At 38.1% G+C, this 22,075-nt stretch overlaps 1 protein-coding gene across 4 annotated transcripts in view; it reads right to left on the reverse strand.

The window, feature by feature from the left end:
- Positions 1-22,075, reverse strand: part of Rtca (RNA 3'-terminal phosphate cyclase) — a 169,550-nt gene that overhangs the window by 89,224 nt on the left and 58,251 nt on the right. For 3 of the 4 annotated variants that reach the window (XR_016548149.1, XM_090390966.1, XM_090390968.1), the window contains exons 3-5: positions 21,562-21,705; positions 11,992-12,115; positions 6,295-6,353 (exon numbers count right to left, since the gene is read on the reverse strand). Coding sequence is in view for 3 of the 4 variants with exons in the window: in XM_090390966.1 (XP_090247092.1) it covers positions 6,295-6,353; positions 11,992-12,115; positions 21,562-21,705 (327 nt within the window). In the remaining variant the exon portion in view is untranslated. Of the gene's footprint in view, positions 1-6,294; positions 6,354-11,991; positions 12,116-12,155; positions 12,280-21,561; positions 21,706-22,075 lie in introns of all 4 variants that reach the window. The other variant, XM_090390967.1, reaches the window with a different exon arrangement.

Here is a 22,075-nt window from a genome sequence, read left to right on the forward strand (position 1 = left end):
ATTATCAATTTTCTGATATGTATCCTCAAGGGGTATTCAGGCTACTATGACAGCACTACATGATTACGTTTGCATTATTATTAATCACTTATCAACAATTTTCCTCCAAATTAATCTATTCAGCACTCCAATATTTTCATATCTTAACATTTTGTGCTTCTAAGTCACTCCTGATAGAATCAATCCACCTATACCTCTGGATCTCATTCCTGCCATCTTGGCATCATACACCTGCTTTGCTAGCCTTTCCTCACCCATTCTATTTAAGGTGGCATACCACCTTAGATTAGCTCTACTCACAAATTCTTGAATGCTAAACAATGTCAATTCCTTTCTAATACCTTCATTTTTTATATGATTCTACCACTGACATCATCTGTTCTCAGAACCATAAATTACAATTGATTTCAACAATATCTTGTATACAGCAAGTCTGATGTTTTGACAAATTTCTCAAATTCCATAAATTGATTCAGTTGACTTTCTACCATACCACTTTGCTGATTTGCTGTATTTCCATATTTAATTTGAAATCTCTACAAACTATATCTAAATAGATTAAATGTTTTACATGGTTTTATAGGTTCTCTATTCAGCATGCAAATGATGTTTTCAATGTTCCTGGCTATTTCTTTGTCATTGTCTTTTTATTGATGATTTTCATGCCAAATTTTATTACATCAGTTATTCAATTTAGTTAAGAAATTCTGCATATTTGTAATGTATTTATTTAGGAGTACAACATCATTGACATGAACTAAAGAGTTAACATTTATAGTTTCGATATCAGGTGTAATGCCACTTTCCTTCAGAAAAAGATACAGATTATGAAAATATACACTTAAAATTGAAACCATCAGCTGCATCTAATGAGAAATTTATAGAACAAGTAATTCACAGTTATTTAAGCACAATTTTTAGTGAAGATGGCAAATTGAATATGCTAACAGACAAGGTGTATTGAATTAGCATTGAGAAATGTGTAAGTAGAGATGATATCTAGTGGTGCATTACTCAAACATAATGGAAGAGCAAAGATTAGCTAATCAGGTGTTTGATGCCAGGAAACAAAAAACAACTCACAGTTAGACCAAGTAATAATGTCAATTTTTCATGTAGAATTATCACTGTAACCTGTACACCCCTTGAGGTAACAGAACAAAAATTTGATTATCTTTATAATGATGAATTATAACTGCAGTTATTATTATTATTCAGGCCTCCAAGGAGTCAATGGGCTCATCGTGGGAGGTCCTTCCTAAGAAACACAAAGTCTATCAAGACTCATCGAGGGGAGGCCCCCCAATGAGAAACACAAAGTCTATCACACCACTCCTTAAACTCATTTACCGTTCTTGCTCTCACCACTCCATCAGGCAATGCATTCCATGGTTCAACCACCCTCCATGCAAAGAAACCACTCCTCACCCACTTGCAAACAGTTTCCTTTTGTAACTTCCAGGGATGGCCTCTTGTCATCACTCCTTCCCGCTGTTCAACCAAACGAAAGAATGTGTCAAATCTGTAACCACCTCTCAACAGTTTAAAAGTCTCAAACATATCACCTCTCCTTCTTCTATCCACCAAACTCTGCAGTCCACATTCCCTCAGCCGATCCTCATAACTAACATGGTACAGTCCTGAAACCATCTTTGTTATCTGCCTTTGTATCCGTTGCACAGTTAATTTATCCCCTTCAAACCCTGGGGACCAAATCTGAGAACAAGTCTAAGTGTGGTCTGATCAGAGACTTATACAACGGAATGATAACCCTCAGGTCAGTGTCCTTCTCATTATTGCAGCAATTCAATGTGTTACCTTCACCACCTTTGCAACATGTCCCCTAAATTTCAGGTTTCAATCAATCATCAACCCTAGATCTCTTGTCTCCCCTACTTCCTCCAGTATAACTCCCCCCATAGAGTATGCAGCATCCTATCGATGTTTCCCAAACCTCAAGACCTTACATTTTACTGCATTAAACCAACACCCCCCATTCATTTGCCCATCTATCTAGCTTATTCAAATCCTCTTGCAGGGCTACCACATCTGCACTATTACTAATAATCCTTCCCAGCTTTGCATCATCCACAAACAACTGAATATCCACTGACAATGTCATTGATATAAAGGGTAAACAATATAGGTCCCAGTACTGAGCCCTGTGGGACACCACTTGTAACCCTCTGTCTCCTTGAAACTGTCCCACCATACACAACTCTCTGATACCTATTGGACAGCCAATCCTGAATCCAGTTGACCAATCTGACATCCAGATCCATGTGCTGCAACTTAAATATCAGCCTATCATGTGGCACCCTATCAAATGCTTTCGCTAAGTCTAAGAAAATGGCAGTATATGCCTTTCCCTCATCTAATGCTCTTGTAACTTTATTATAAAAAGCTAGCATATTGCTAAAACAAGAGCACCCCCTTTACAAATCCATGTTGACTCTCACGGATAACACCACCCTCATGTGCCCAATGCTGTATACGGTTCCTCACTACTTTCTCCAAGATTTTACTTACTACTGATGACACACAAACTGGCCTATAATTAGACACTTCCAATCTGCTACCACCATTATGCAATGGCACTATCTTATCTTCCTTCCATTCCATGGGCACCTTTCCCGCAGCCAGACTTTCATTGAAAAGCCAGGTCAAAGGCACTGTCAGTTCCCCAGCACATTCTCTCAAAACTCATGGTGAAATACCATCCATTCCTACAGCTTTACCTGACATCCAGAGAACTCAGTATTTGAAACACACTCTCCTCCTGTACCTCTAAACCTCGAACCTACTCTGTCCCCCTCTAGTATTAAAACGGACTTCTCCAGGATGAAATACTCCAATAAAGTGTTCACTGAACAATTCCACTATGTCCTCTGCATCAATCACTCTATTCCCATTTTTATCTCACAATATCATTCTTCCACAGTCATTTCTCCTCCTACTGGCCACGTAGCTGAAAATTTCCTAAGGATTTTCTTAGGATCGTAGGGCCAATCTCCTCTCATATTCCAGTTTTGTCTTCCTTACCATACTAGTCACTCTTCTGGCCTGTGTCTTATATTCTTCATGCATCTTCTCTTCACCTGTCTCCTTATATCTCTTCCATAGCCTCTTTTTCGCATGCAATTCCTGTTTAATATTGTTTGTTATCTACTTTACTCCAAATTGTGTCCTCTTCCTTCACTCGTGGTATACAACTTACCATTGCTGCTAACAAATATTCTTTCATAATTTCCCACGCACTAATGATATCCCAGCCTTCCAATTCCTCCCTTCACGAAACTTCCCCAAGTTGACATCTTAGACTATTATAATCACCTGCCTTATAATACCACATACGATCTAGTCTCTTTGATACTCCTGCATGTCTATTCATTTTCCAAGTCAAAACCATATGGTCACCTTCTCCAACTGGTGGGAGAGATGTCATCTTAGTTATTATCAACTCTTCTGATGCTATAACCAAATCCGAAACTCTTGTTCCCTCTATTACATGTTGCCTAAGACATTTGTCCCTCAAGAATTCTAGAAATTCCATTCCCTTATTGCTACATGCATCTTCCTCTCCCCAATTTATACTGCTGTAGTTAAAATCTCCCATAAGGATCATTCTTCTTGCACTTGCCTAACTCAACTGTCTAAACATCTCCTGGTCCCCACCCTCTGTGCTCCTGGGTCTGTAGCAACACCCCACTAAATATCCTGTCTTGCCTACCTCTACCTCACACCATATGCTTTCAAAATCATTAGTGTCACTGCCTTCCAAAGCCTCCACTCTTAGAGGACATAGGTCGTCACTTATCACAAGAAGTACTCCACCACCACGCTTTCCCTTTCTATCCTTCCAAAAAATGCTGTACCCAGTGACTTCTATTCCTGTTATTATATCCCCTTCTGTTAACCACGTCTCAGTGATCCCAATAACTTTTGGCTAGGCTGATGCTATCTGCGCCACCAATTCCTCTCCCTTATTCCGGATACTCCTGGCATTAGTATAAAGCATATAAATGCCATTGTTTCTATGCCCAGCATTATCCCCTCTAGACTCCACTGGGCTCAGTGTTACATGATGTCGTTTCCCCTTCTCCCAAGTACCCATTCCCACAAGGGGCCACTCCTGCTACCATCCTCCCTGGGACACACTGACGCGTTCGGAACAGCAATCTCTTGGGATGCCTACATCCTTCCTCATTCAAATGTGGGTGGTCTCTTGCATACAATTCCTCTCTGTCCTCAAATGCACTCCAAGTATCCACATATTCCAGTCCTCTCTTGTCACACATTCTAGCTATTATGCCATTCAATATTATCGCTCTTCTGCTCAGCTCGTCATTATCATACCTAGGCAACATGCACACTATCTTTCCTCTCTCTCTGTCTTCTTCCATACAGCCTTAAGCAAAAATCTCATATCTCTCGCTGCCCAACTTGCATTACCACTGAAGTCATTTGTTCCTACCATCACAATCATCTCATCCACCCTTTCACCTCTCTTAATTGCCATAGCCACCCTTTCTATTGTTCCTCCTGGCAAACACTCCTCACACCCTATCTTGAACACCACAGATCATTGAGTCCCATACATTATACCTCTTACCATTCCCTCTCTCCTATTGTTTCCATTCTCTCCTCTTCTTTCATTCCAATACGTCTCTCTCATCTCCTCTCCTATACTGCTCCTATTCTCTCTTCTAGCATTCCCATACCTCTTTCTCATTCTGTCTCGCCTACTGTTTCCACTCTCTCCTCTTCTAGCATTCCCATCTCTCTCTCTCTCTCTCATTCCGTCTCTCCTCTTCTAGCACTCCCATGCCTCTCTCTCATTCCGTCTCTCCTACTGTTTCCATTCTCTCGTCTTCTAGCACTCCCATACCTCTCTCATTCCCTCTCTCCTACTGTTTCCATTCTGTCCTCTTCTATCAATCCCAAAATTCTCTCTTCTCCTATCATTCCCAAAACTCTCTCCCCCTACTCTGATTCGCCTTGCATTTATCTCTTCCATTCTCCTAATCTCATCTTTCATACTTCTCCTGTCATTCACAAGACATTCCACCTCCTCTTTCAGCTCATCTATCTCCCTCTGCAGGTCAGCCACTCTCCCAAATAAAACCATCTCTTAAACTTTCACAGTCACTCACGCCTTCCACACTATCAACTATTATTTTCTCATTTATATTTCTTTCTTCATTCTCTCCTATCACACTACTCGTCTTCCTATATTTATTTCCCATTCCTGGAGCAACAAGGTCAGATATTGATATATCTAATGCATTATGTTCCACATACATCCTCCTTCATTAAAAAAAAAAAAAAAAGGTTGAATTGATATCCATATACAGGGTGGTTCAAAATTCCATGTACAAACTTTGAGGGGAGGTAGAGAACATCAAAATCAACCATATTCACATAGGAAAGAATGACCGGAAACGCCACCCGAAAGTGATAAGTAGCACTGCTCACCAGCGCTCCAGGTGAGCAATTGGGGCTTCCTCATTCATGCTTTTGATGTCATACGAAGAACATGCATCATTTTACGAATGCTGAGATGGCAGACATGTACCTCGTTTACCATATTATGTATCAACTACTATTGAACTGTTCAGTTACGCCTAATAAAGTTTTATACACTACTTACTGCCTTGTGTTATTTCTGTATCTTTGTGTCCCTGTTAGTACCTTCTCTACCTCCCCTCAAAGTTTGTACATGGAATTCTGAACCACCCTGTATAAAGACTATTATGGTAAGTTATATAATATCTACAAAAAATGTTATATCATACTTTTTTTTTAGTACCATGGGAATCCTGATAAAGAGACTAAATATAGTACCTTTTCAAGCATTTCGTGCCTTCAGGACAGAAGTCTCATACCAGGTGAGAAAAATTATTTTCCACCTAAACTCTCACAAAACATCACAAGGTGACTTGAACAGGTTTGAATCACTGTGTAGCACATCTGTTAGTTGTACAGCTGAACCTATTCACTCATCTAACCAGGCTGGCAAACATGTATGGACTATAGATCAGTTGTCTCAAAAAACAAATCCAAAGAACCCCCAAGAAATAAAATGAACTCAATGCTGATATGCTACTAAATAAACACTATACTGACTCATAAATTAGCATATTAAATGGTATAGTCAAAAGCTTAAATTTGAACAAAAAATTTAAGCATTTGAGCAGATACATAAATCTTAAAGAATATAGTCTTTCTAAATCACAAAAAGAAAATTAGCTATTTTATCTGCACATGTAAACAGAATACTGCATGAAAATTTACCTCCTTTTAATGGTACAATCAAACTGTATGCCAAACCTTTCTGCAATGGGCTTAAATACCTATAGATAAAAAGATCAAAATACTTATCAGAAAATACATAACAATTTATCAGATATTCATTGGAGAAAAAATTATTACTGAAACATTTTTAAATTATTATTATTATTAACATCTGACCTCCATAGAGTCAGATTCATTGTGGGAGGTATACAATATCACACACAGAGCTCATCCAACTGTGCCTTAAACTGATTCAAACTGTTAATTGTAGTTGTGTCTAGTGGAAGAATTAAGTAGTAGGGAAGACGAAGAGATGTGTGTGTGTGTGTGTGTAATAAAATCGAGTGTCTACATTCACAACACACTCCGGTAATGCATTCCACTCACTAATCATGCAGAGAACCTACTCTTCACACTTCTGCTCACACCCTTCTTATACAGTTTCCAGGAATGGCCTTTTGTTCTATTCCCCCCTCCTCCTCTCCATTCTATGAAAAATTTTTTCCATGTCAATCTGATAACACTTCCTGACTGCACTGGAGCAAGAATAATTCTTCAAAGTTGTTTTATCGATTGAATGATTATCAAAGGAGACGGGAAAAGCTAAGTCATCACCAACAAATTCTTGAAATTCTGGAATTGTAACAAAGCATTCCAATGATGATGGCTTACCATATGCATAAGTCAGGCAAGGTTTAGGCTCATCTTCAAGGGGTAAGATGACAGCATGATGAGGCATCTTTAAAAACTTAGTCTGTACAGTTTGCCTTTTCTTTTCTGCATAAATTTCCCCAATTTAGAATGAACAGGCAGCAAGCATTTGCAGCCTGTTCATTCTAACAACTTTGGGGTACATTACCTCAAACAACCACACTGCCTTATTAAGCAGCTTCTGCCAATGCTTTCACTATAAGCTTCTTTTTTTTTGGGGGGGGGGGTCCACTTCTTTATTGGAGGATGCTGTATTACAAATTGTATTTGCAACACTGTTCTTGAAATGTTAATGTACAAATCTACAGCAATCATGCTAGCAAAACACATATTAGTGGTAATGACAGCAAATATGGGAAAAAAAAGAGCAAAGTGATTCCTCTTCTCATAACGAATAGACTATATAACAATATTCAGTTTTTGTTGCTAAAAAGCAAAGTGATTCATGTATTTTATGATTATGTACTGTCAAGTGAAGTATCTATTATGTAATAAAAATAAATGCAATATTGTATATATATATGTATGTATGTATGTATGTATTATTATTATTATGTGATACCTCCAAGGAGTCTAAGGACTTATTGTGAGAGGGACACACTATACCACTGTTGTGACCCCCCCCCTTACTCATGTATATGGTGATAACTCCAATATTTATATACATAAACAATATCTGATACTTGGGAGTCTTATTGATCCTCAATTACTCTTATATCTCAATCCTTGTAGCTAGTCTTAAAATAAGTTGCAGTCAATACTTATCCCAGTGGTATTGCACTTAGCAGAAGTTAGTAGAAAAATGCATCTTATTAATTTGTATTAGTCTACAGATTCTCATTAATTAATTTGTTCTCTTATTAACATAGAGAAAATTTATATTATCCTGCACCACTCTATGTCTAGATGCTATGAAAAATAACCTCATGGAAAAATTAATCAATAAGTACAATTACACTTTAGTTTCTTTAAGCTAAGGATTCCTTAAATATCTCAATAATTTTCCTTTATACAGAAGTGGCCGAGGTTACTCAATCTTTCCTTTCACCTTGGGTTCCCACTAAGATCCAAGTAATTTTATGAATTGTACAGTGAATTGAATTCAGGCAAGCACGTGATTATGCATAAAACAAAGGACATTTATTTTACTTCAGAATACACACTACAAGATATATCAAATTCTAGTAATAAGGCAATTCACTTTAGGGTTCTACTTATCTAATTAAGAAACATCAATTTAACACCAATACTGCATTCAATTAGATATTATTACAATGAAAATACTAATAAAATTAAAACACAATTCAATTTCCCCAATACATAGAGCAAAACAAATGAAAGTTCTCTACTAAGTACACATTAATCCTTATGATATCTAAGTTAATCAATAAAAGTGCATTCATAAACAAGTCTTATACTTAACACATAGTAATTCAACATCAACTGATTAATATTTCATTCATATATCCGAGTGGAATAACGTGTTACACTAATGCACCTATATGAGCACAATGCACTTCAACGCACTTTCTTAGCAAACAATTTCCTTGCCAATCACACATAACTTAGTACAAATATTCTATGTTAAACAACTCATTAAAAAGGACAATTCACTCAGATATTTATTCTAATGCTTTCTCAAGGGACATACAGTCTTATTAGATTAAGAACATTCCTCTCATAGACTAAACTATTAATCCAGATAATACAATCACAGGTAATGACTTCTGGTTCTAGATATGTTCACTCGGAACAAAGTAATGCTTTGGCTGTCCATTAACTAAGCACCTATTCATTTAACATTATTCAATCCCTAGTTAAGGCAGAGACAAAATTGAAATATAAGATCTGATAATGTTGGAGTCTTGACAACTAACAGACTGATTTGGAGGAAAATTTGTAGATAGGAAGTTAGTAATGATGTAATTTTTTCATGTAGTACTGTCATATCCTGTACACCCCTTGAGGGTACATGGCAGGAATTTGATGATGATGACAAAATTGAATCAAATTTCTCTTACCGCATTCAGGCGACTTACAACACATCTAGGTTCTGGATAACATCAACTTCTATTGCGATTCCTTGGAAACAAATCGAGTGTCCCTAAATAGTCTCTTCAGCTCCTTGCTGTTACTGCTCTCTGGCCAGCATAGCATTCGCAGATTTCCTTGCCCAGGGCCTTCCTCGATATCAGCATAGACTTTCATCACAGTGGACTTCAGGATTACTTGGCTGTATACCTTTAGAAATCTCAGAACGCTCCTCGGACATTGCCTGTTCAGACTTTGTTTTTCTCTGTTGAAGTACAGCTTCCGTAGTACCAACTCTAAGTCATAGAACAAGGTGACTTGTGCCGAGAGCTCCGAGATACGAACATCAGCGGTTCACCTGGGACAGCACATCTAAGATGAAAATCAGGAACAAGAGAGTGCTCCCAGGTCAGGTACATACATACATACATCTTCAAGGCCCACTCTTCCTAATTGGGTTGTGGGGGCAAAAGCTGCAAGAGGAACTTCTAATGGTCACGATCCTCTGCCACCAAGCTCAGGTGTTCTGGTGGGATTCCCAAATGTGTCCACCCAAGGTTTCGGATATAGTCTATCCAGCGAGTCCTTGGCCTTCCACCCTCTGGCTTGGCAAAGAGGGCCTGCTGAGGGAGCCTCTCTTGTGGCATTCTAACCAGGTGCCCGTACCAGCATAACTGTGATCTCTCAACACGGAGAAGCAGCAGTTGAGTATTGAGGGTTTCCCGAATTGCAGAGCTTCTGACTCTGTCGAGTTTTGTCAGCCCCGCAACCCCTCGAAGGAACCTCATTTCAGCCGCTTGGATTCGTGTCCACATTCTTTCGGTCATTAACCAACTCTCATGACCATAGGTGAGGATGGGGACATTGTATTGAAGACAGCTGTCCTTCTGGCTTAACTCCCGCTTCAATACTACTGAACGGCCAAGCTCCTGCAATATTGAGCTTGCTAAGCCAATTCGAGTATCTAGCTCTACGTCCCATTTTCCATCATTCTTGAATATAGACCCAAGGTATTTAAACTTCTCCACCTGTCTCATTGGGACTCTACTTACATTTAGAGTACACTGGGATGGTTGTCTTGAGACCACAAACATTTCAGTTTTGGCCACACTGATCTTCGTTCCGGCGTCTGCACAAACAGCTACAAACCTATCCAGGGTCTGCTGGAGGTCATCTGTGGAAGAGCTAAGCAGAACTAGGTCAGCTGCAAAAAGCAGACGTCCAATGCTACATTTTCCAATTCTGACACACTCACTGCCTCGGCTGTGCCTATCGATCCAGTCCATAAATATTATGAAAAGGAGGGGTGACAGAACACACCCTTGGCGGAGGCCAACGGAGACTGTGAAAGGTTCAGACTTTGTGCTGTTTACCCTGACACAAAACTCTGGGCATTCATACAGGGACTTGATGGCAGCTAATAGTTGACCATCCACTCCATACTCCTGTACTACTTGCCAAAGCTTATCCCGAGGAACCCAGTCATATGCCTTCTCCAAGTCCACAAAACATGTGTAGACATTCTTGGCATATTCCCAAGATTTCTCAAAGACTTGCCTTAAAGTGAAGATTTGGTCAGTTGTGCTGGTAATTAATTTTTATATCTCCCGCTATCTCCACTCATTGAATATACTCACTTATCAAATCAGTTTTCATATCGCAAGCCGCAAGCATCAAATAGGACTCTGGCAGAATCGAGACAGAACTTATGCGTGATGAGCAGCACTATAAATGCAACTGGCAGAGAAGTTCCACACCCAAGCATGACTTGCAGAATTCAATACACGATCACAGCCGGTGGCAGTATTACCGATAACACGATTAAGTTCCAAATAAAAGTATCTAGATCCATTGGCATTATTTCAAGGTACAAGGAAAATATCAAATAGTACACATTTTTAACATATAAGCTGTAGATGAAATTTACAGAATTAGAATATAATACATTATTTACTTAAACAGCATCATTCCTGATTAACACTTAGTCTTTGAGAAATGGCGAACTTGTTAAATCGAGAATGATAAGCATTTATTTCATGAACTAGTTCATTCACGATTTAACACCACTAAACAAAACTCACTGTCTCTCCTATTTAATCCTTCAACTATGCAATGGCAGTACTACCATCACACCACACAACACCATATATCTCCCACCACAATAGTAATTTTGGTCTGTAAATTGTGTACATTCTCTTGGCTGATTTGTCTGTATGTGGGATGAAAAACCTGTGTTTCTGATCAAAATAACTCTGGTACCTTCGTATGAGATCGGCTAACTCACCTTCAATTGACAAAGCACATATGAAGATCCTCTTATCATGACGAGAATCACTATCAGTCTTTTTCACTTGAAGGGTGTGCAATATTCCATTGCTCTTCCAACTGTGCTACAGAGGTGCACGTGTATGCGCATGTGTGTGTGTGTGTGTGTGTGTGTGAAAAGAGTGAAATTTGTTGATGTGCAAAGAAAATAAAGGGTTGCACTGTGTTTCAAATTATATGTTATTAAACAGATCTTTGGTTTCATACAGACACTATTTTATGGACTCCTCTCTCAATTTGTCTTTTAAATTGTGGATATACTATATAATTTATCATAAAATCAGTTATAAGGACTGTATCTTTTAATTTTAATCCAAAATATTCAACAGATCATGCTATCCTTTAGGACACTAACTTATTATGTTTAGAAAAGTTTAAATTGTTTAAAGTTTATGATACGTTTAAGATAATATAATCAAGAAAGAAAATATGAGAAAATGATCTTTAATTATTAGTTATATTTGTTTTCATATAGCAATGTTTAGTTAACATCAAAAATTACAAGAATATGATAAGTCACATATTAACATCTGAAATATCATACTTGGAACCCCCCCCCCTTTCTGAAATTTTTCATGAATTGTATTTTTATTATTATTTTTTTAATGTTTTTAAAAACAGTTTACATACCATTAAAGTGTAGTCAATCTGAGGAGCCATTTCAGCATTAGTGCCACCCTTGAGATGCAATTCAGTTTGTCCATTAGCAAAGAGAAGACATGGTAGTGACACTTGAAAAAGCAGCATTATGCTCCTAATAAATAATAAATATACATTTTAAGAACAAGACTTACCCAAATATAATGATCGATAGGTGGAGCACTGGAAACATCTGTGCCACCTGTCAGGGAAATGAATGAATTTCTTCCACCAAACACCACACATGGAATTACTATCTGCATCATCAGACAAATACTGCTGTAAAATGCCAGTATATGCAGCTCTACAGCATGAAGTTTTTTAAAACGCTGAGCTGTATAGTCATTATACAAAATTATATATTATGATCATTGTCACAATTTAAAATACTTAAGTATTAATGTACTATAAAGTCAAACAACTGCATGTATTAGGGATCGTAAAAAAATAAGGTGGTAGTAGTAGTATTTTCATGTTAATGCTGGACATTCATTTCACAATCCAAAGATCTGAGAGTCCATTATAACTTTCAATTAAAATGAGAGAAATTTTTAAATGTTTTTAACTTGAAGGGTGTTTGTGTAGCCTTGTGAAATAATGCTGGATTGCCAAAATAAACATTATTATAGATTTTGTTTTAATCTAGTTGCCAACTGGTTCTAAAATCGTTGATAGTCAGCAGCTCAGCATGCTTACACTAAGGGTGGAAATCATGTTTTGTCAATTTACAAAAGACAGGACTAATAGAGATCATCTGCTCCCTTTGTAGAATCAAAAAAGTATTAAAGGATTTTTTTTTTTATATATAGCTGATCATTTGTACACACTCTAGTGTGATAAACATCAAAACACTATAGTAAAAGTTACTCAACTTGCAGTATTATAAATGTATGATTTTTATTAACAGATTATACATGTTGTACTCAGCAAATTGTGATGCATAAAATAACTGTCTCAAAAAGAAAAATATTATTGAGATGTTTGTGAATGGATAAGTTTTGATATCATTGTGCAGGGACTAGAGATTATATCACCATCTAAGAGAATAAAATTTATTAAAAGTAATAAATAATTAAAAGTAATAAATTATATATATATATTCTGAACATTCATTTTTACTCAGTAGAAAATATTATAAATTATTTTAAATGACTGATACCAAGAGATAAAGAGATGACATGGTTTATTTAAAAAGAATATATATTCATATTCATAGAAACTGCATCACCTTACATAAATCTAGTTTTTAGTAGTTAAATGGTCATTTTCATTGGTTTATCATTAGATATTTCATTGTATTGTATCATCTATCACCCATGTGTTTCTGTATAATGTAACAGGCACTGCTATTGCTTCGGAATTCTTTATGGTATAAATAGACAGCAAGAGCAAGTTTTTGCCTTTTTTGTGATGAGATCACTGGGCTAGTTACGTGCAGTTAACACCTTGCAAAAAAAAGTGTGATTCAAGCTTTGAATAGAGGCTATTTCTCTTGTGAAATAGCTAAAAGGGTGTTAATCAACTATGGTATGGCTGCTGCTGTCAAAAGTAAAGGAAATCAGATCTGCTGAAAGAAAGAAGGGAGACGAAAAGAAAGCCACTGTCTACACCATGCCAAGACTGATTTCTAAACTGGCTCTGCCTCAAAAATCACTGTGCATCATCTAGAGAACTGACAGGACTGGAAAGAAAATTGGAATGCGGCAAGCTCTGTCAGGAGAGGACTCATTCGACAGAGACTGATAGACAGGTACCCTGAAAGGAAGTACTTGTTAACCAAAAAAATGAGATTGACTTGGTTAAGTTGGTGCAAAGGGAATGCTAAATGGACCCCTGATCAGTGAAAAAAGAGTAATTTTTTTTCTGATGAGAAAACGTTTAACCTGCAGGGTGCTAACAGCAGACAGTTCAAAGATAATCAGGGGAAAAATCAACCCTGACTGTCTGTTGTCAACAATCAAATTCTCAGCCAGTCAGATGATTTGGGGATACATGTTGTATCATGGTGTTGGTTGCTTGCATTTTACAAAAGGTTCAATGAATGCACAAGTGTACCAAAAAAATTTTAGAAGAATTGCTGCCTACTATCAGAGACCACTTTACCATAATGACAAACTGCAACTTTCAGTATGACTCTGCCCCTTGTCATATGGCAAAAAGTGTAAGTAATGCTGATGGAAGTTTTTTTCACTTGGCTATGCTACCAATTATATATTTAGGTTTAATCCTTTATCCAAGTGTAAGCAAACAAAGTTTGCGGCTGAAGTATTTTCAGGACAGGGGCAACTCTTGGCAAAGGTGGTATAAGTTCTCATCACTTGACTTAGTATCCCACAATGCAAAGCACATATCCTTGCGGATATGTATAATGCTATGCATTAAGGGAAAGATCACTACCCAGACCGGTTTCAACCTTTATTGAGGCCTCATCAGTGGGAGCAAGACCCCCCCCCCCCTGATTAAACCATATTAAACCAAAGGTATAATTGGTAGCATAGCCAAGTGAAAAAACTTCGATAAACTCATCTCTAATGTGATAAGACCTCAATAAAGGTTGAAATCGGTCTGGGTAGTGACCTTCCCATAATGCATAGCATTATACATGTCTGCAAGGATATGTGCTTTGCATTGTGGGATACTAAGGTAAGTGATGAGAACTTATACCACTTTTGACGCAAGTTACCATGTCCTGAAAATACTTCAGGCACAAACTTTGTTTGCTTACACTTGGCTAAAGGATTAAACCAAATATATAATTGAGTAATGCTATTATAACCCGAAAATGCACCATATGAATCGAGTTTTGCCTAATTTTTGTTGCAGGTTAATAAGTGATTCAATGAACACTCGATTCAGCAACTACCGTTGCCAGGAAACAGCCCAGATCTCAACCTCATTGAGAGTTTGTGTAATAAATGAGACTGAAATACACAAGAAGAAGCCAAAAACACTTTGGAAGTTCAAGAAACCATTATAAGGGTATGGAACCAAGAAATAACAGTTGCATCCATCAGGAAATTGACTTCGTCAATGTCCCACTAATGCCAATTGTAATAAAGGCAAGAGGAGGACCCATAAAGTACCAAACAGCAAAAAGTGAATTTTTAGCTTTAAATGTTAGCAAAACTGTATAGATGAACTAAATTTGGATACTGGTATTTGTTTTTCCAGTGAAAATATTACTGTCTACTCCATTTTGAAATACAAATTAGTCAAGTTAGTTGTCATTTCCTAATTATGTCACATGTTGTATTGAAAAGAGCCAAATATTAATCAAAAACAAAAATGTTATATCATCATTATTTGTGAGAATTATTGTGTTATTATCCCTTTTCAAATAGGCATTCACATTTAATTACTAAAAAAAATATGGTTACAGCAGGTGATGCAGTTTCTATGAACATGTGTAAATAAAAAAAGTAGAGATAACTGCAATATATAACTGTGTGTGCATATGTGTACTGTATAGATATATGTACAATCTGTTTTCAAATTCAGCAAATCTTGATGCATAAAATACTGTCGAGAAGAGTCCACCCCCCCCCCCCCCCACCCCCCCCCCCCCCCACCCCCCCCCCCCCCCACCCCCCCCCCCCCCCACCCCCCCCCCCCCCCACCCCCCCCCCCCCCCACCCCCCCCCCCCCCCACCCCCCCCCCCCCCCACCCCCCCCCCCCCCCACCCCCCCCCCCCCCCACCCCCCCCCCCCCCCACCCCCCCCCCCCCCCACCCCCCCCCCCCCCCACCCCCCCCCCCCCCCACCCCCCCCCCCCCCCACCCCCCCCCCCCCCCACCCCCCCCCCCCCCCACCCCCCCCCCCCCCCACCCCCCCCCCCCCCCACCCCCCCCCCCCCCCACCCCCCCCCCCCCCCACCCCCCCCCCCCCCCACCCCCCCCCCCCCCCACCCCCCCCCCCCCCCACCCCCCCCCCCCCCCACCCCCCCCCCCCCCCACCCCCCCCCCCCCCCACCCCCCCCCCCCCCCACCCCCCCCCCCCCCCACCCCCCCCCCCCCCCACCCCCCCCCCCCCCCACAGTGGGAGGACTAGGGGACATCCATGGAAACTGGGCAAAAGTGTGGTTAGTAGGGGTGTTAGAGCTGGGTTCTTTACTTTTAGAGTAGTGAATGAGTGGAATGCGCTCCCTGAGTCTGTAGTGGATGCTGTGACAGTGAATGAGTTTAAGGCGAGGTATGATAGATACTGTATGAATGTCAAATAGTTGTGATGAATATGATTTGGGGCCTCCCTCGATGAGTCTAATGACTCCCTGGAGTTGCCCGTAATAATAGTAATAATAATAATAGTAATAATCTTACACGATCAGTTTTTTTATCAATTTTCTATTTCAATTATTTAATCATTTGAAAATTTACCATGTCAGATAGAAATAGATGTCAATTTTCTATGTCAATGAGAAAATAGAGTATGTATATATGTGTGTATAATAGTGGAGAGGGTGTTACAAAATTTATGTCTTGTAAAGTGGGTGGTGGCCCGAAAAAGTTTGGGAACCTATGATCTAGGTGGATGTTAGAAGATCTCCCAGTATGACCATAATATCATAAGATGAAAGAACAAAGAACCTTGTAAATACCTGAAATAGATAGGGGAAGGAAATGGATCCTTAGGAGAAAAGACAAGGGAATCCAGATTCAAATGAGATTTAATAGCAATGCAGAAATTATATATTTCTTTAAAGTTCTGGCTTTTTTTTTTTTAATTCCCTAGATACAGGGAATAGTAATGATATTACTGTAGTTTTTATGTTGAGAGGGATGTGAGGAGGTGGAAGAGATATAATTGGTAGATCTTTTTAACATTGTAACCACTGGCTGAATAGGAAGGTTTGGCAAACATAGGTGAGTTCTGCTGTAAAGGAAGCTTATGTGGAACAGAGGTTAGAGTTTCTGTTGACAAGGGTTTGATAACACCATATTGTTGAAAAGTGGAATGATGGGAAAGTTTATGTATGTGTCTACCTGTGTGTGTGTGTGTGTGTGTGTGTGTGTGTGTGTGTGTGTGTGTGTGTGTGTGTGTGTGTGTGTGTGTGTGTGTGTGTGTGTGTGTGTTCTATAAACTCAAAACAAAGGTGCCATTGGGCAGACGTGTGATTAGAGCATCTAAAAAAAGGCAAGCTATTGTTATTTTCTCTTTCAATAGTGAACTGGATTCTGGGGTGCTGACTGTTTAAGTGGAAGAGGAAACAGTATAATGTGCCTAAAACATGTTGCCAAATAGAGAACACATTAATATATCTTAACCAAGTACAAGGTTCGAGACTGGCAATATCAGGGATCATGTTTTTCAAAATGCTCCATATAGAGATTGGCCAAAGGAGGTGAAGAGTTTTATATAAGGTGCCCTTCCAAGAGAAGTAATCAGTATGGACAGCAAAATTAAAGAGATCAATAATGACAAGGGAAAAGCATTTTTCAGTGCATTTAGAATGTCAGAAAGGGGAATATTTGTGGATTAGGAGGTAACATCAAAGCTCACCATGATCATTATTGTTTAAAACTAAATTCTGGATTAAAGATTTGAAAGGTGTGGAATTTTTTATATAAGAAGAAGTGTTTGCCAGTAAGTGGAATTAAAGATTTAGCTAACTGTTTGACAAATTTTAAAAGATGGGGGGGGGGGGGGAGTCAGTAGCATCTATTATGGGATTGAGAGGGTAACTAGATTTATGAATATTTAGCAACTGTATATCTGGGGGGGGGGAGAACTAAAAGGTTTGAGTTTTTAACAGCATCGGGCAGTTAAGATGTGACATTTTTTAGAAGCCATTTTTAATGATTTCTTCTGAGACTTAGTGGGATCATAACCTCCTTTGGCCAATCTCTATATGGAGCATTTTGAAAAACATGCTCCCTGATATTGCCAGTCTCGAACCTTGTACTTGGCTAGATCACCTTTTTCAGCTCTATTAATGATTATGTTTTTATTATTGTTGTTGCAGAGTTTACGTAATGCATGGAGATATTTCAGATATTTCTCTTTGGACAACGTCTCTGATAAGATGTTAACTACATTGATTATGAGGTTGTTGGCAACATTAGGAGGCAAGTTCTTCATGCCACACTCTATATGGCACATGATTTCTAAACTAGGAACTTGCCTGAGGCAATACATTAAGTACACTAAAGGCTGCTTCATTGACTCTTTTTCAATGACAGGTTAATGACAACTTGTAGCAGCTGACTTTGCAGCTGAGAAGAACTATGAAGATTATTAAATTTTTTTAATATGTTTATCTTTTATCTTCTGAAATTCTTTACAGGCAGATTTCTCAAAAATAATTTCAAAGAGAATACTCCAAAGTTTGGGAATGAGAATAAAAGTGAGTTCAACTTGAAGAGAGCTAATGGCTGTATTAATAGTAGATGATTTAGCACAAATCACAATGATTTGTTCACAAAGCAAAGCTGGCATGTAAGTAGATGCAGAGAGCTTTAGGTGAGTGAAATTTTGCTTTAAACTGAACACAGGACCCTATACCTTTTAAGGAAGGCCAGCCAATTAACTAGAAACTGGGATAAACACAGCTTCAGCATATACCATATGGTTTAGCTTTTGTGTGCTATATCTCCATGCAGAATTAATAAAAGAGCATTTAGGCTTAGGTACTGATTTACACTCATAACACAATTTAATAGAATAACTAGAGCACAAAGAGAAATAGCTAAACAGCAGGTTTAATCATTTCAATATTTTATCTTTGTCACAGAGATCTTCAGGAATATAATTAAACTTGTAATAACACATACAAAAACGATTAAACCTGTTGTTTTAATTGTTTCGATATTTGGCCCTATGGTTGCAAAACATTAAATACATTCCTAACCAACCTAAAAAAAAAGCATAAACGTATCTAATTTACCACCGAGATTGAAAACAATAACTCGCTGGTCAACTTACCTTACGAAACTTTCATAGTTTCTATATTTGGCTTTGAAATCATGCTGGATCTAATATCCACTTGACTTATACAGGGTGATTCAGAACTCTTGGGCCAAACTTTAAGGGGTGATAGAACACATCTAAACAAGCACTTTTCATCATATAATGCATGGTCTGAACTCAAGCGGTGAAGCACTAGAGGACGCTTTCCAGTGAACACTTATAAGCGCTGGTTTTTGCAGTCATTGTTATTTTTACAGTGGAGTGCAAAAAGGATGGATTCTTTGAATCCATCCTTTTTGCACTCCACTGTAGAAATCAGGAGAAGGCTGACATGCATTTCATTTACAAAGCTGCGGACGGGAATGCGAGGGAAGCCCAAAGACTGTACTGAGAGCGCTTTCAGACCATACGCGTGCCTGATCGAAGAACCTTTCAGCGATTGCACTGGCATCTGTGTGAAATGGGCTCCTCTGCAGCGGCATGCAGGATACAGGGCATGTGAGGACGCTACGTGTTACAGAGAAAATTCTAGGGCTTACAGATCGTCCCAAATGTAGCACGCGAGCAATTCCCCATGCTGTATGTGTGCCCCAATTGATGGTGTGGCGAGTTCTACGAGGCGAACGATTACACCCCTACCATGCACAGAGGGTGCACGCCTTGACACCTGCAGATTACCGGCCTCGTGTGGATTTTGCACAGTGGTTCCTGCAGCCGACTGCAGTGCAGCCAGACTTTCATGCACGTCTTATTCACTGATGAATGCACCTTTACATGTGAAGGCATTTTTAATACCCACAATTATCATGTGTGGGTGAACAGAAATCCGCATGCCATACGTCCGCATTCATACCAGTGGCGTTTCTCCATAAATGTTTGGGCCAGACTCCTACATTGACCACTTGATTGGCCCATACTTTCTGCCAGCACGACTGAATGGGATATTATTATATTGATATGTATAAAAAAAATGTATTTTGTTAGTTTAGATCATAGGTTCCCAAAGTGGGCAGTACCGCCCCCAGTGGATGCTGAAGCCTTCTAGGGGCCATAGTGGGATCAGAAGCATTTGGCAGCATTCAGGCGGTCTAGGGGTCCGTGGCTCTTTATAGAAGAAATGAATAATATATATTTAAAAATTAATTATTTTCGTGATTTTGCGATTAGATAATCATTTAAAATTTAAATATTGCATTTTAATTCATCTTATGCCCGTCTTACACGATCAATTTTTTTATCAATTTTCTATTTCAATTATTTAATCATTTGAAAATTTACCATGTCAGATAGAAATAGATGTCAATTTTCTATGTCAATGAGAAAATAGAGCATGTATATATGTGTGTATAATAGGGGGGCGTTACAAAATTTATGTCTTCCAAAGTGGGCGGTGGCCCGAAAAAGTTTGGGAACCTATGGTTTAGATTTTTGTGTATATTTTATTATTTTTACAAAATATAAGACTTATTGTTTAATTGACCATATATTTAAAACGTATATTTAAAACGTTTTAAATATATTTAAAACGTACTTCTGTTCATATATATATTCATAAATATATGGTCAATTAAACAATAAGTCTTATATTTTGAAACATTTTATGACCAAAAACATGTACAATTTTATTATTTTTATTTTCACCAGAGGTCAGACTAAGGTAAACGATTAACAAAGCATTTAGATTTATCTTAATTTGTGTAGTTTCATGTAACCTGTGTCCTGTGCATATGTATGTTTTCTTTTCCTGATGATGGCTCGATACAGAGGTTGAAACACTGAGCATTATTTTCTTAATTATAAGTAAAGTAATTATTCCAACATGTGTTTCTGTCTCCATAAATTCTTCACTATTTATGCATTACTTCCCACATCATTATGCCTAACAGCTGTATTTTGTACATGAAATGTTATGTCATTTGTGCAAAAATTCAGTCCACTATTATTGAAGATTTCATGCTATTACTATTTGCAATATTAAGTTTAAAACAGTTGAAACACTGAGCATGTGTTTCTGTCTCCATAAATTCTTCACTATTTATGCATTACTTCCCACATCATTATGCCTAACAGCTGTATTTTGTACATGAAATGTTATGTCATTTGTGCAAAAATTCAGTCCACTATTATTGAAGATTTCATGCTATTACTATTTGCAATATTAAGTTTAAAACAGTTGGTTTTATACTTACAAGTCTTTTTCCATAATTTGTTATAGCACATGTTCTTTCATTAGTAATGTTCCCTAATGATACCTAACAAGAAATTAAATGCCTGTTTTCTTCAGTATTTTACTCTAGCATAACCAAATGAAAATTTGCATGTGAAATTTCTTTGAAACTAAGCTACAAAGCAGTTGACTTCACATCAAATTGATCGTTGTCCCATAATACATAGCACATTCCCTTCATGGGACAAGTATAATGCTATGCTTTATGGTGAGAGAACTTCCCATACTAGTCTTGACATTTACTGAAATCTTAACGGTGGAAGCTAGTGTGTGGAGATGCTGAAAGATATGTAAAAGCCGAAGACTTTCTGACATACTAGTAGCAGAATGATTGGGTAAAATGTGGAGGAAAATAAGAATGTTATTTCTTATGAAATATTATATACTGATTATTATGCTTCTGTATATATTTAAGTGGTCTATGTACTTACCCAGCAGTGCCAGTATCACCAGTAAATGATCCAGACTGTATTTTTCTTGGAAAGAAACTGATTCCAGTGGAACCTATACGTCCTTGGTCTAATTTTCCTTCACAAATCTGTCTTACTAATTCAAGTCCTGTTAAGTGCTGCGGTCTGTAAAAGAGTAATAATAGTAGCATGTGCATGGGATAAATATGTGGACTTATATTATTAAATTTTGTTACCTTGGGTTTAATATTAACCTCAGACCTCCATGGATTCAAAGACTCATCGAGAGAGGTCTCTCTGTTGCACACACAGCTTATCTTGCCATGCCTTATATACATTCAAATTCTCTGGAGATATCACACTTTCAGTGTGATATACTCTTCAATATTAATCTGATAAGAACACCTTACTAACTTTGACATCCTATCATATTGCCCTCCTCCTCCTATCCACCAGACTGTATATTGCATCTTCTCAACTTTTTTTTTTGTATTCAACATTCCAGATACCAGAAATCATCTTTGTCAATTGCCTC

This window comes from Typopeltis vanoorti, chromosome 3, assembly GCF_054136105.1.
Source record: "Typopeltis vanoorti isolate ZY-2024b chromosome 3, IOZ_Tvanoo_1.0, whole genome shotgun sequence".
Taxonomy (NCBI): Eukaryota; Metazoa; Arthropoda; class Arachnida; order Uropygi; family Thelyphonidae; genus Typopeltis; species Typopeltis vanoorti.